Below are 13,938 nucleotides of genomic sequence, written 5' to 3'. Positions count from 1 at the left end.
CCTGAAATGGGCAGTAAAACACTTAACAGACTGGGGCATCTGGGCAGTGTGGCGGTCTATTCCGTTGCCTACCAACACAGGGATCGCCTGTTTGAATCCCTGTGTTACCTCCGGCTTGGTCGGGCATCCCTACAGACAGAATTGGCCGTGTTTGCGGGTGGGAAGCCGGATGTGAGTATGTGTCCCGGTCGCTGCACTAGCGCCTCCTCTGGTCAGTCGGGGCGCCTGTTCAGGGGGGGGGGGACTGGGGGGAATAGCGTGATCCTCCCACGCGCTACGCCCCCCTGGTGAAACTCCTCACTGTCAGGTGAAAAGAAGTGACTGGCGACTCCACATGTATGGGAGGAGGCATGTGGTAGTCTGCAGCCCTCCCCGGATCAGCAGAGGGGGTGGAGCAGAGACCAGGACGGCTCGGAAGAGTAGGCTAATTGGCTGGATACAATTGGGGAGAAAGGGGGGGGGGCACTGACCAGTTCACGTCCAAAACTTATCGGTCCAAAGATTGTTGCCACTGTACTGCTAAACACCAGGGCTGAATCCTTTTTTTTCCAAGCATTGGATATTCTGCACATTTCCTGAAGGAATATCAGAATCTTTGTTTGAAATAAATTGGACAATAAAAACAAATCAAGCCGTATGTGTGTTCACCGATAATGAATGCAACCTCAGCTTTACACTTGCGTGTAGCTAACGTCACGAATCAGCTGGTGGTTGGACAGGAAGGGTTCACATGGTCGTCGTCGTTTTGAGACGTCAAATTACAAACCAAGGAGCATAAACACTTGGCACTGAGACAGAATCATATTTGAAAAGGTAGCTTTACTTTTGCTTATATATTTTGACAGTAATGCCAATTTTATCTTAGTCATGTACGCCAGTAGTAGCCTAGTTACTTAAGCTAGCAGGTTACCAACCGGGTGTCGTGCCAAATTTTGACTCCCTATCAGGATTCCACTCCCCTTCACATGAATGCACATTAAGAATCTCTGCCACTGTGTTGGCAGAGATTCTCCTTTTCTTTGTTTCAATAATCTGCTGTTCTTTTCTGCATTGAAATAAATCTGTTTTCGGAAGGACTCGACTCATTTGGATGTTGTCCCAGGCTACGTTACAGGATAGTTAGTCAAGGACGTAAAACCTGACTTGGCTGTGGAGGAAATAATAAAAAAAAATAAAAATGAAGCATCCAAATACTGATATTATGTTCGGATACCAAACTGCTGAACGAGTAGTTTATGCAAATATTCAGATATTCTGGTTCAGCCTCGCCAAACAGCATCTCTTTTTTCTCTTTGTGTCCTGCGCGCTCCACAGAAGAACCAATCGGATTACTTCCCTGGGCGGGAGCGTCGCTGCAGCTCCCAGTCCTATATCGGCCGTCCGATCGAACTAGACAAGATCCTGCTGTCAAAGGTCAAAGTTCCCCACACTTTCCTGATCCACTCCTACACACGACCCACCGTCTGCCAGCATTGCAAGAAGCTCCTCAAAGGCCTGTTCAGACAGGGCCTGCAGTGCAAAGGTGACTGTTCCATTTAGTCTGGTCCTCCCAGTGACCACTGCTAGACAACTGTTGTTATACTGATCAGCTCCCTGTGGCCAAGGGTAGAGGACTGTGATGGGCACTGGGAGCTGACCAATACAGCCACAGTCTTTTACCATTAGTCACTGGGAGCTGACCAGTACAAATAGTAGAGGACTTATAGGACTGTGGTTGTAATTGTCAGTTTGAAGGTGTGAATGTGTGAACTATGTGAATGTGGAAAAGGGCAGGGCTGAGGGTATAGAGGTCATGAACAAATGAAAATTGATTAAAAAAAATGTACAAATGGATAGAAAGATGGACAGAGGGGCGGGTGGATGAATAATGAATGGATGCACAGATGTATCTTAAATGTTCATCGTTAAAAGTTTTTTGAGATTTAAAAGAATTTAAAAAAACAGATTATACAATGTCTCTCTCTCTCTCTCTTTGATTCTGTAGCCAGGGTTGATCAAGTATAAAATGGTTAGAGCATGAAATATAAATCCTATATGAGTGAGTACCTCAGGAAGCAGAAGACAGAGAGTGGGGAGGAAGAAGAGGAGGTATCATGGAAAACTAAGCCTCTCCATGGGATGTACCATCGACTGATAGAAGACGTGGCTGATATCAAGAAATTCTCAGTGGCTAGAAAAGGCTGGACTGAAAACAGCACAAGAACAGGCACTCAGGACCAGATCGGTTAAGACAGGAGTCTACCACACCAGACAAGACCCAAGATGCAGGCTATGCAAAGATGCCCCTGAGACAGTCCAGCACTTAGTAGCAGGGTGTAAAATGCTAGCTGGGAAAGCGTACGCTGAAAGTCATAACCACGTGGCTGGGATAGTGTACAGGAACATCTGTACTGAATACAGACTGGAAGTCCCCAAGTCCAAATGGGAGACACCACCAAAGGTGGTTGAGAATGAAAGAGCAAAGATCCTGTGGGACTTTAAGTTCCAGACTGACAAGCAGGTGCTGGCTAACCAACCAGGCATTGTGGTGGTCAACCAGGAGCAGAAGACAGCAGTAGTGATCGCTGTAGCAACCTGAGTGACGGCAACATCAGGAAGACAGAGAATGAGAAGCTGGAGAAATACCAAGGGCTGACGGAAGAACTAGATTGGATGTGGAAGGTGAAATCCACAGTAGTCCCAGTGATAATAGAAGCACTAGGGGCTGTGACCCCCAAACTGGGAGATTGGCTCCAGCAGATTCCAGGAACAGCATCTGAGGTCTCTGTCCAGAGGAGTGCTGTCCTAGGAACAGCTAAGATACTGTGCAGAACCCTCAAACTCCCAGGCCTCTGGTAGAGGACCCGAGCTTGAGGAAGACATATACCACCTGAAACAGAGAGGAAGATTTTTATATCTATATCTTATATTTAATATAATTCTATACAGCTTTCTAAATATATAATGGAGAATGGAGGAAAACAAAGGGTTAATATTTATCTTTGGATGAGCTTGATTAAGAGTCAATTAACCTAAGGCTAATCAATAGATTAACCAGTCAGATGCTTCGACCTAACTTTCACTTTTCTGCCAACTGGTTACGAGTACAGAGCCAAGGGCTTTGTGTCATTGTAGCTGCATTCTTGGCGAGAGCAGGCCTTTCTTTCTAAACGTGTGGATCGAGGCCAAACAACATGTTTTCAAGCATAAGCGCCGAGGCTTAAAACCATTTTCCAAGCTGGACAACCACGAATTCCCCTGCATTGGTCAGTTTTTTTTTTTACATTATTATTATTGGATTGGGAAACCTTTGTAGAAGTTCTGAATGCATCCAAGGATTTGACTTCTTCCAGTACTGGATGGCGAGTCATACCCCTGGGGATACAGAACCTTTTGTTGGCAATCATGAATAACATAACACTCACTTACCTATTCCACCCCAAGTGTGGTTGGACTGAACTGTACTCACACATACAAAATCTTACTGGCTGGACGGACTTAAAGCACACACATCTGTGCTTTAGCTCAAACGCTCATCTGACATCAGAGATGAACAGCGAGCTGACCCCTGTCTCGGTGAAGTCATAGCCCAAATCGAGAGTGGAGAAAAACTCTCTCTGATAGTCAGAAAAGAAATGCCTGTCATTTCCCTGCTTCTGGAAATCGTCTCAAACGGCACAACAGAGTCCTTTACCGGAGACGCCAAGATCGTGGTTTTGTAACTTTCCAACTTGTCTCTCCTGAAGTGCCCTGGGCTATTGTTCTGCAAAGCCGTCACAATGACATGGGTCACTTAGCAATAATAACAATAATAATGAATTTACTTGACTTTGGAGACTTGGCTGCGCCCCAATACACCTGATAGGGCTATACAACCGGAGGGGTTTTCTGTGCACTGCATGGACCATTCCATGATGATTACAGGCAAGGTGAAGGGAGGTCGTACATGCTTTTTTATTAACAGTTCATGCTGCACTGACCGACTGGGAATATTTCTCTCTACCATACGATCGCTGTGGAACAAACTAGACAAACTTCATCCCCTGGTGGGGAAGAATAGCCTTTTCTTCATCTTGCGTTTTGTGCTTTGGATCAATACCGGCGCCCTGGTGGCTCACCTGGTAGAGCACGTACCACATAAAGCTGAGTCCTTACTGCAGTGATCTGGGTTCGAATCCAGCTCGGGCCTTTTAGGGGCGGCTCAGTGGTTAGTGCAGTCGCCTCACAGCAAGAAGGTCCTGGGTTCGAACCCCGGGGTAGTCCAACCTTGGGGGTCGTCCCGGGTTGTCCTCTGCAGTTTGCATGTTCTCCCCGTGTGTGTGTGGGTGCTTCGGTTTCCTCCCACAGTCCAAAAACATGCAGACATGGTGAATTGGCCGTACTAAATTGTCCCTAGGTGTGTGTGTGTGTGTGTGTGTGTGTGTGTGTGTGTGTGTGTGTGTGTGTGTGTGTGTGTGGACCCTATGATGGCCTGGCGGCCTGTCCAGGGTGTCTTCCCGCCTGCCGCCCAGTGACTGCTGGGATAGGCTCTAGCATTCCGCGACCCCAATTTGAATAAGCGGTTTAGATAATGGATGGATGGAATAATGGATTACATTCATATATCACTTTCTCTCGATACCCAAAGTGCTTCTCAGAGAAGGGGAGCAGCTGATGTGGGGGGGAAAAGATGCAGCGCTGTGACCGGTGCGTTTGTAGAAAAGCACTGCCGGAAAAGGTTGCACCATTGGCAAACATAAAAACCACCAGGCCTTTACAACTTCTGTGTATGGACTTCTTGTCCATTGAACCGGACAGAAGCAACACAAAATTTGTACTGGCAATCACAGACCATTTCATGACCAGTGTACTCTTAGCCCTCCCCTCGGTTCAGGGATGGTCGTTCCCTCTTCACATAGATGGCCTCTTTGACTCCCCGTTCAAACCAGCGTTCCTCCCTATCAAGGATGTGCACATCCTCCTTGAAAGAGTGGCCACTGGTCTGTGGATGGTGTAGACTGTGGAGTCCTGGTCTAGATGGTGTAGACTGTGGAGTCCTGGTCTGTAGATGGTGTAGACTGTGGAGTCCTGGTCTGTGGATGGTGTAGACTGTGGAGTCCTGGTCTGTAGATGGTGTAGACTGTGGAGTCTTGGTCTGTGGATGGTGTAGACTGTGGAGTCCTGGTCTAGATGGTGTAGACTGTGGAGTCCTGGTCTGTAGATGGTGTAGACTGTGGAGTCCTGGTCTGTAGATGGTGTAGACTGTGGAGTCTTGGTCTGTGGATGGTGTAGACTGTGGAGTCCTGGTCTGTAGATGGTGTAGACTGTGGAGTCCTGGTCTGTAGATGGTGTAGACTGTGGAGTCTTGGTCTGTGGATGGTGTAGACTGTGGAGTCCTGGTCTGTGGATGGTGTAGACTGTGAAGTCTTGGTCTGTGGATGGTGTAGACTGTGGAGTCCTGGTCTGTAGATGGTGTAGACTGTGGAGTCCTGGTCTGTAGATGGTGTAGACTGTGAAGTCTTGGTCTGTAGATGGTGTAGACTGGAGTCCTGGTCTGTAGATGGTGTAGACTGTGAAGTCTTGGTCTGTGGATGGTGTAGACTGTGGAGTCCTGGTCTGTGGATGGTGTAGACTGTGAAGTCCTGGTCTGTGGATGGTGTAGACTGTGAAGTCTTGGTCTGTGGATGGTGTAGACTGTGGAGTCCTGGTCTGTAGATGGTGTAGACTGTGAAGTCTTGGTCTGTGGATGGTGTAGACTGTGGAGTCCTGGTCTGTAGATGGTGTAGACTGTGGAGTCCTGGTCTGTAGATGGTGTAGACTGTGGAGTCCTGGTCTGTGGATGGTGTAGACTGTGGAGTCCTGGTCTGTGGATGGTGTAGACTGTGGAGTCCTGGTCTGTAGATGGTGTAGACTGTGAAGTCTTGGTCTGTGGATGGTGTAGACTGTGGAGTCCTGGTCTGTAGATGGTGTAGACTGTGGAGTCCTGGTCTGTGGATGGTGTAGACTGTGGAGTCCTGGTCTGTGGATGGTGTAGACTGTGGAGTCCTGGTCTGTAGATGGTGTAGACTGTGGAGTCCTGGTCTGTGGATGGTGTAGACTGTGAAGTCTTGGTCTGTAGATGGTGTAGACTGTGGAGTCCTGGTCTGTAGATGGTGTAGACTGTGGAGTCCTGGTCTGTGGAGTCCTGGTCTGTGGATGGTGTAGACTGTGAAGTCTTGGTCTGTAGATGGTGTAGACTGTGGAGTCCTGGTCTGTAGATGGTGTAGACTGTGAAGTCTTGGTCTGTGGATGGTGTAGACTGTGGAGTCCTGGTCTGTAGATGGTGTAGACTGTGGAGTCCTGGTCTGTGGATGGTGTAGACTGTGGAGTCCTGGTCTGTGGATGGTGTAGACTGTGGAGTCCTGGTCTGTAGATGGTGTAGACTGTGGAGTCCTGGTCTGTGGATGGTGTAGACTGTGGAGTCCTGGTCTGTAGATGGTGTAGACTGTGGAGTCCTGGTCTGTGGAGTCCTGGTCTGTGGATGGTGTAGACTGTGGAGTCCTGGTCTGTAGATGGTGTAGACTGTGGAGTCCTGGTCTGTGGATGGTGTAGACTGTGGAGTCCTGGTCTGTAGATGGTGTAGACTGTGGAGTCCTGGTCTGTGGAGTCCTGGTCTGTGGATGGTGTAGACTGTGAAGTCTTGGTCTGTAGATGGTGTAGACTGTGGAGTCCTGGTCTGTAGATGGTGTAGACTGTGGAGTCCTGGTCTGTAGATGGTGTAGGCTGTGGAGTCCTGGTCTGTGGATGGTGTAGACTGTGGAGTCCTGGTCTGTAGATGGTGTAGACTGTGGAGTCCTGGTCTGTGGATGGTGTAGACTGTGAAGTCTTGGTCTGTAGATGGTGTAGACTGGAGTCCTGGTCTGTAGATGGTGTAGACTGTGGAGTCCTGGTCTGTAGATGGTGTAGACTGTGGAGTCCTGGTCTGACGTGTTAGCTCTCCTGTGTTGTATCATCCTCTTGGCCAGCGTCTGTTTGATTCCCCCGTCGTACAAGTCACGGCAGTCCCCCTGGCACTTAACAGCTACACCATATTGCTCTGTTTGTGCCGGGGACCCGATCCTTGGGGTGGACCAGCTTCTGGTGCAGCGTGTTTTATGGTTTGAAAGTCATCGAGACGCGCCATTTGGAAAATAGGCGTCTCAGCTGTTCCAACACTCCCGCCACGCGGACTCACCACTGTGACTGTGGTGGGACTGTTGGAACAGCTGAGACACAGCTTAGTTTTGGTTTTGTCTTATGCGTGTGCACTTTACTATTTTAATTTGTTTTTCAATTGAATATGTCATGTTTTTTCTTTCTTTTTCTTTCTTTTTTTGCTCTTTCCCCCGATTCGAACCGGCGATCTCCGTGTTGGTAGGCAATGGAATAGACCACTACGCTACCCAGACGCCCCTTGAATATATAATCTAATTGTGTTTGAACTTACCTCATTGAGATTCAATATCTTTTTTTTTTTTTTACTCCATATTCAATAAAGACCAACAAATTCTCTGTCTTGAGTCCTTCTTTCATTGTTGTTACTCACCGCTAGGCTCCTGCCGTCCCAAGTGTCTTCTGTACTTTTCCATCACCTGTATTATTTCTTACTCCTACTTAACATGCGCTGGTTTTAATTCTCTTTCTCTACCGCTCTCTCTCTCTCTCTCTTTCTCTACCGCTCTCTCTCTCTCTCTCTCTTTCTCTACCGCTCTCTCTCTCTTTCTCTACCGCTCTCTCTCTTTCTCTACCGCTCTCTCTCTCTCTCTCTCTTTCTCTACCGCTCTCTCTCTCTTTCTCTACCGCTCTCTCTCTCTCTCTCTTTCTCTACCGCTCTCTCTCTCTCTCTCTCTCTTTCTCTACCGCTCTCTCTCTTTCTCTACCGCTCTCTCTCTCTCTCTCTCTTTCTCTACCGCTCTCTCTCTCTTTCTCTACCGCTCTCTCTCTCTCTCTCTTTCTCTACCGCTCTCTCTCTCTCTCTCTCTCTTTCTCTACCGCTCTCTCTCTCTCTCTCTCTCTCTCTCTCTCTCTCTCTCTCTCTCTTTCTCTACCGCTCTCTCTCTCTCTCTCTTTCTCTACCGCTCTCTCTCTCTCTCTCTCTTTCTCTACCGCTCTCTCTCTCTCTCTCTTTCTCTACCGCTCTCTCTCTCTCTCTCTTTCTCTACCGCTCTCTCTCTCTCTCTCTCTCTCTCTCTCTCTCTCTCTCTCTCTCTCTCTCTTTCTCTACCTCACTCTCTCTGTCGTTCTCTCAGATTGTAGGTTTAATTGTCATAAGAGATGTGCTCCCAAAGTGCCCAACAACTGCCTCGGGGAGATATCTAAAAACGGAGGCAAGTTTCAATCCATAGTACACACACACACACACACACACACACACACACACACACACACACACACCTAATCTGTACCATCTGTTTTTTGGTTGATAGAACTTCTGAGTCCAGGGGCAGAGTCAGATGCCGTCATGGAAGAGGGTGGTCTTGACGATCAGGATGGCGACAGAGGCAGCGGCCTGCTGGATGATATGGAGGAAGTGATGACATCCAAAGGGGCGGGGCTTATGCTGGAGTCGGGGCCGGTGGACCTGTGTGACCTCCAAGACCCTGATCTCGATGACTCCAACAGGGCTATCAGGTACACACACACACGCGTGCACACACACACACACACACACACACACACACACACACACACACATTTACCTTCAGCTGATGTTGTCCTGTTGCCCCGCCCTCTGCAGTCCATCGACCAGTAACAACATTCCTCTGATGCGAGTTGTCCAATCAGTGAAGCACACAAAGAGGAAGAGCAGCAACGTCCTCAAGGAAGGCTGGATGGTCCATTACACCAGCAAAGACACCCTGGTATCTGTCTGTCTGCCTTTTTACTTGACTATCTGTGTACCTGTCTGTCTTTTTACCTGACTGTCTGTGTACCTGTCTGCCTTTTTACTTGACTGTCTGTGTACCTGTCTGTCTGTCTTTTTACCTGACTGTGTACCTGTCTGTCTTTTTTCTTGACTGTCTGTGTACCTGTCTGTCTGTCTTTTTACTTGACTGCCTGTCTGTCTGTCTTTTTACCTGACTGTCTCTGTTTACCTGTCTGTCTTTTTACTTGACTGTCTTTCCGCTTACCTGTCTATCTGTCTGTCAGTTTATCTTCTGTCTGTCCGTTTAGCTCTGTCTGTATATTTGTCTGTCTTACCGTTTACTTCTCTGTCTGTCTGTCTATCCGTCCGTGTACCAGTCAAGCTCAACTTGACGCTTGTCTACAAGAAAGGGAAGTTCATGTACTTGGCCGACACGCTGTCTCGCGCACCAGGGAAGAGCACATCACAGCATCAAACTGAACAGAACGACTTCGACATCGTAGAACGTTCGTTCGAAAGTGCTCCCCATTCCTCTTGAAGATATGTCTGGTGCTGCCCTGTCCACCTGAGTGCCAGATACTGCTACATTTTCAAGGGGCATCAGTTGGGCTTCAGTAACAACATCTCTGCATATTTCACATTGGAGCTCTGTGTTCAAGTCTTGAAGGTTATTAGGTCTCACCGACACGTAGCCGCCTTTCTTACATTGGAGGGTGTGATCCACACTGTTCTTTCTACATCACTCACAAAATGAAGGCGTGTTAGGAATTTCCCATCCATAACGAAGATATATCGCATCCCTAAACTCTGCTTATTAAGAGAGTAGCCATAACTCTTTAGTGGTAAAGCGGTAAGCCATGATCCAGTTCCTTTTTCTGTGTTCAGCATTATCGCTCTCTTGAGAGTAGTGCCATCCACAGGTTGGAGTATTATCTCTGTGGTAGATAGACAGAAATCGTGTTGAGAACCAGCAATTTCCCCCTTTTAGCTTTAGTCTGGTCAGATACCGGACACGTTGTGTTGGGAAGGTTCAGGATGAAGTTGTGTGTCGATATTTCACCTCCAGAAATGAGGTCTGTCTAACCATTTTCAACACGTTTGATATGAACCACAGAATGAACGTTATGACAAAGGTACACTGCTTCAACACAAACTTGTCCTCTTCACTACTCTCTCTCACTCTCTGTCTCTCTGTCTCTGTCTCTCTCTCGCTCTCACTCTGTTATTTAATTTTTTTAATAAGACTTTTTCCTTTGTCCTCTGTCTGGTATAGACTTCTGGTCTTTCTCTCTTCTCTCTCTCTGTTTTAGAGGAAGAGACATTACTGGCGGTTGGACAGTAAATGCATCACACTCTTCCAGAATGACACAGGCAGTAAATACTACAAGGTAAGAGACTGTTCTTCCTAGTTTGTTTGTTTTTAATTTAATTAAAGTCAGATTAAAATCAGAAATTGGATTTAGCATCCGGGTGGCATGGCGGTCTGTTCCATTTCCTACCAACACAGAGATCGCCTGTTCAAATCCCTGTGTTACCTCCGGCTTAGTCGGGCGTCCCTACAGACACAATTGGCCGTGTCTGCGGGTGGGAAGCCGGATTTGGATATGTGTCCTGGTTGCTGCACCGGCACCTCCTCTGGTCGGTCGGGGCGCCTGTTCATGGGGGAGGGGGAACTGGGGGGAATAGCGTGATCCTCCCACGCGCTACGACCCCCTGGTGAAACTCCTCACTGTCAGGTGAAAAGAGGCAGCTGGCGACTCCACGTGTATCGGAGGAGGCATGTGGTTGTCTGCAGCCCTCCCCGGATTGGCAGTGGGGGTGGAGCAGCAACCGGGACGGCTTGGAAGAGTGGGGTAATTGGCCAAGTGCAATTGGAGAGAAAAGGGGGGGGGTCGGATTTTTCACGTCTAAATAGTTTGAAGATGGCATAATGAACATTCCCCATTAATATTAATGAACTGACCTTTGAGTGACAAGTACAGCAAGGGTTGGCGGTAATGGTGGGTGTGGTTTTATTGTTTGATGATTTAATCTGATTGGCTGTTTGTAAATGAGTGTCTGATGACATCATGAGTACCAGAACAAAAGATCGGCTGTGTGAAGATGATTGTGGACACTGTTGCCGCTAGTGCTACTGGGAAATGCTAACCTAGCATAGCTTAACAAGCTATGGGGTTGCTTAAGGGCCTCCGCTATTTCTCTCCAACATTTAGCCTATCTTTTTTGACTCTGCCATGGTCCTCCCACGAGGAAACGTCAAAAAGGCAGGGGTATTGTTGCCACTGCTCAACGAACCTTTCCTCGGTTTCGTCGTTCCACCTGACAGCAGCATCCCAGATAGCAAAATTGCTGTGGCCCGGACCCATCCCACACCCGACACTTCATCCGGCCCACATACCGCGTGGAATGATGGCACTTGGGCTGTCCGCTCCTGTTTGTCAGATCTGGGTCAGAACCAAGCCATAGCAATGCTGCATGTGCCACATATTTGCCAAAGGTGGCCCAAATTTGTTTTGTGATATTTGGGCCATATTCACCATTTACCACACGGGCCACTTCAGGGTCACATCCAGATTACATGTTGCCCAGAGCGCCGCATCTTTGCCAAAAAAGGCCCACATTTGATTTTGCATATTTGGGCCATATTTGCTATTATACATGTGGGCCACTTCAGGCTCACCTCCATTTTGTCAGGGCCAGAAGAAGGCCATCAGTGCCACATCATTGCCTGAAGTGGTCCACATCTGGATGCTATCTGGATGCTGTCTTTCTCTTTGCCATGTCTGCATATGTGCACCAGAGAGCACTCTGTCATCCTGTTGGTCAACATCAAGGAACACGTTGTAGGAGACGTCAGACTAGGCAGGAAAATACAAAAAAGTCTGACATGCTAGACTTTTAGTCAGGGTATCGTGGGGCGTCGCCACATCACTGTTCTCTAATTAGGTCACTCTACACAAGGTAAATACACCTGTTCGTCGTTCCCGATGTTCATAATTGAGCTCGATGCTGGAAATTTGACAGCAACAACAAAATCGTGTCAAAATCAGGCTGAATGTCTGATCCCGGCGTTAGAGAGTGAGTGTTTCAATTTCAGTGAGACTTTATAGTATATAAAAGAATGATTGACAGGTTTGTGACCTGCAAAAAATAGCAAGCTAAAACTAGATCAGACAAAAAAGCCACAAACACACACACTAGTATTTGACTTGATGAAATGTCAACCTCAGTATTAAAATATTGATCAGTTTGTTCAGTTTGAATTTCAAACTACTAAGGTCAGTAATCCATTTTTACAATATATGTACATATATGAACCTATAATAACTTTTATCATTAGAGTTTGTGTCCCATTGGTGTAATACTAACATGTGAATACTGTACAGTAGAGTTGGATATACAGTACATAATTGTTTGCATAGCCTACTTCTTTTTTTGACTATTAGTTCTTACTTTTTATTCTTTGCACCGAAAGATACCTGTCACAATGTCTTTTCTTACTGGGGCAAATTAAATATACAGTAATGTTCACTAATACTTTCTTAAAGATGTCACATGTTGTTATACTCTACAATATTGTGTTTCTGCGTGACTTAATGCGGAAAATCTCACCAAGATAAACTCCTATTTTAACTATGTGTAAACCTACTTGGCTGTTTAGTGGTTCTTTCTTACTCCACTCTACTGAGTTCTACTGGGCTCTAATCTCTGTTTTTAAATGACTCCACCCTGACGTGTTTTACTGGGATCTTATCCGTTCTTGTCTCTCTGTCTCCACCCAGGAAATCCCGCTGTCGGAGGTGTTGTGTCTGGAACCGGCTCAGACCTTCTCTCTGCTGCCGGAGGGAGCCAATCCACACTGCTTTGAGATCGCCACCACTACCCTGGTGTACTACGTGGGCGAAAACCTGCAGTGGTCCGACAGGGGCCCGCCCAATGACAGCTTCCTGGTACTTTAAGTTTAACATCATGTGGTACTTTAACATCGTGTAGTACTTTGCGTTTAATACCATGTTGTACTTTGGGTTTATCATGATGTAGTACTTTGGGTATAACATCATGTCGTACTTTGGGTTTAACACTGTATTTTACTTTTGAGTTTATCACCATGCAATACTTTGGGTGTAACATTGTGTAGTACTTTTATTTTAATGTTGTGTAGCGCTTTTAGTTTAACATTGTGAGGTACTTTGGGTGTATCATCATGTGGTACTTTTAGTTTAACATCGTGGAGTACTTTGATGGTAACATATGTTAGTTTGAGTTTATCATCCATCATGTGGTACTTTGGGTGTACATCATGTAGTACTTGGTATCAGGTTTGTGCATGTCTTTTTTGCTCCTAAAAAGAAGACAAATTACTTTTTAAATTGTTTAGAGTCAGTATTGGTTAGTAGTTTAGGTTGATGAGTTGTTTAACTGAGTAGTAGTGGATTATATCGTATGTAGCAAGTATTATTGGGTTATATTGTATGTACTGAGTTGTATTGGGTTTTAATCTATATACTGTGTAGTGTTAGGTTATACTGTAAGTATTGTGTAGTATTGGGTTATACATGTAAGTATTGTGTAGTACTGGGGTGGAGGTAACTGACGTTCCCTTTGGTCTGTGGAGGTGAGCGGAGTAGGACTGGATGTGTCCCGGATGTGGGAGATGGCCATCCAACACGCCCTGATGCCTGCCATCTCCAAAGGCGTGTCCCACGGCTCTCATCACACCGGCCACAGTAAGCTGCGCCGCAGGAGCAATTAGTCTGTCTGGAATTCCTGTGGAATTCCTTTTTAATTCATTTTCATTTTGATGTACAACTACAGCCCTTTCAGCTCCTTCTGAATGAGCTGAGCTGTGTATAAACTACTTTAATAATGCCAATAGTATTATTTGTGTAAGAATAAATAGTGATATAATAATAATCCATCCATCCAGCCATTATCTAAACCGCTTATCCTGCTGTTAGGGTCGCGGGGATGCTGGAGCCTATTCCAGCAGTCTTTGGGCGGCAGGCAGGGAGACACCCTGGACAGGCCACCAAGCCATCACAGGGCTTAATAATAATAATAATAATAATAATGAATGTTATATATTCAACACTTTT

At 46.6% G+C, this 13,938-nt stretch overlaps 1 protein-coding gene across 2 annotated transcripts in view; it reads left to right on the top strand.

Annotated features, from left to right (window-relative positions):
- prkd1 (protein kinase D1) overlaps positions 1–13,938 on the top strand; it is a 72,087-nt gene that overhangs the window by 26,025 nt on the left and 32,124 nt on the right. The window contains exons 6-13 of one of the 2 annotated variants that reach the window (XM_056295874.1): positions 903–905; positions 1,315–1,522; positions 8,226–8,303; positions 8,403–8,607; positions 8,714–8,837; positions 10,153–10,230; positions 12,625–12,792; positions 13,458–13,569. In XM_056295874.1, the coding sequence (XP_056151849.1) occupies positions 903–905; positions 1,315–1,522; positions 8,226–8,303; positions 8,403–8,607; positions 8,714–8,837; positions 10,153–10,230; positions 12,625–12,792; positions 13,458–13,569 (976 nt within the window). The remainder of the gene's footprint in view (positions 1–902; positions 906–1,314; positions 1,523–8,225; positions 8,304–8,402; positions 8,608–8,713; positions 8,838–10,152; positions 10,231–12,624; positions 12,793–13,457; positions 13,570–13,938) is intronic. The other variant, XM_056295875.1, reaches the window with a different exon arrangement.

This window comes from Lampris incognitus, chromosome 16, assembly GCF_029633865.1.
Source record: "Lampris incognitus isolate fLamInc1 chromosome 16, fLamInc1.hap2, whole genome shotgun sequence".
NCBI lineage: Eukaryota > Metazoa > Chordata > Actinopteri > Lampriformes > Lampridae > Lampris > Lampris incognitus.
The sequence above is the reverse complement of the archived record's forward strand: the minus strand, read 5'-3'. Positions and strand labels throughout refer to the sequence as shown.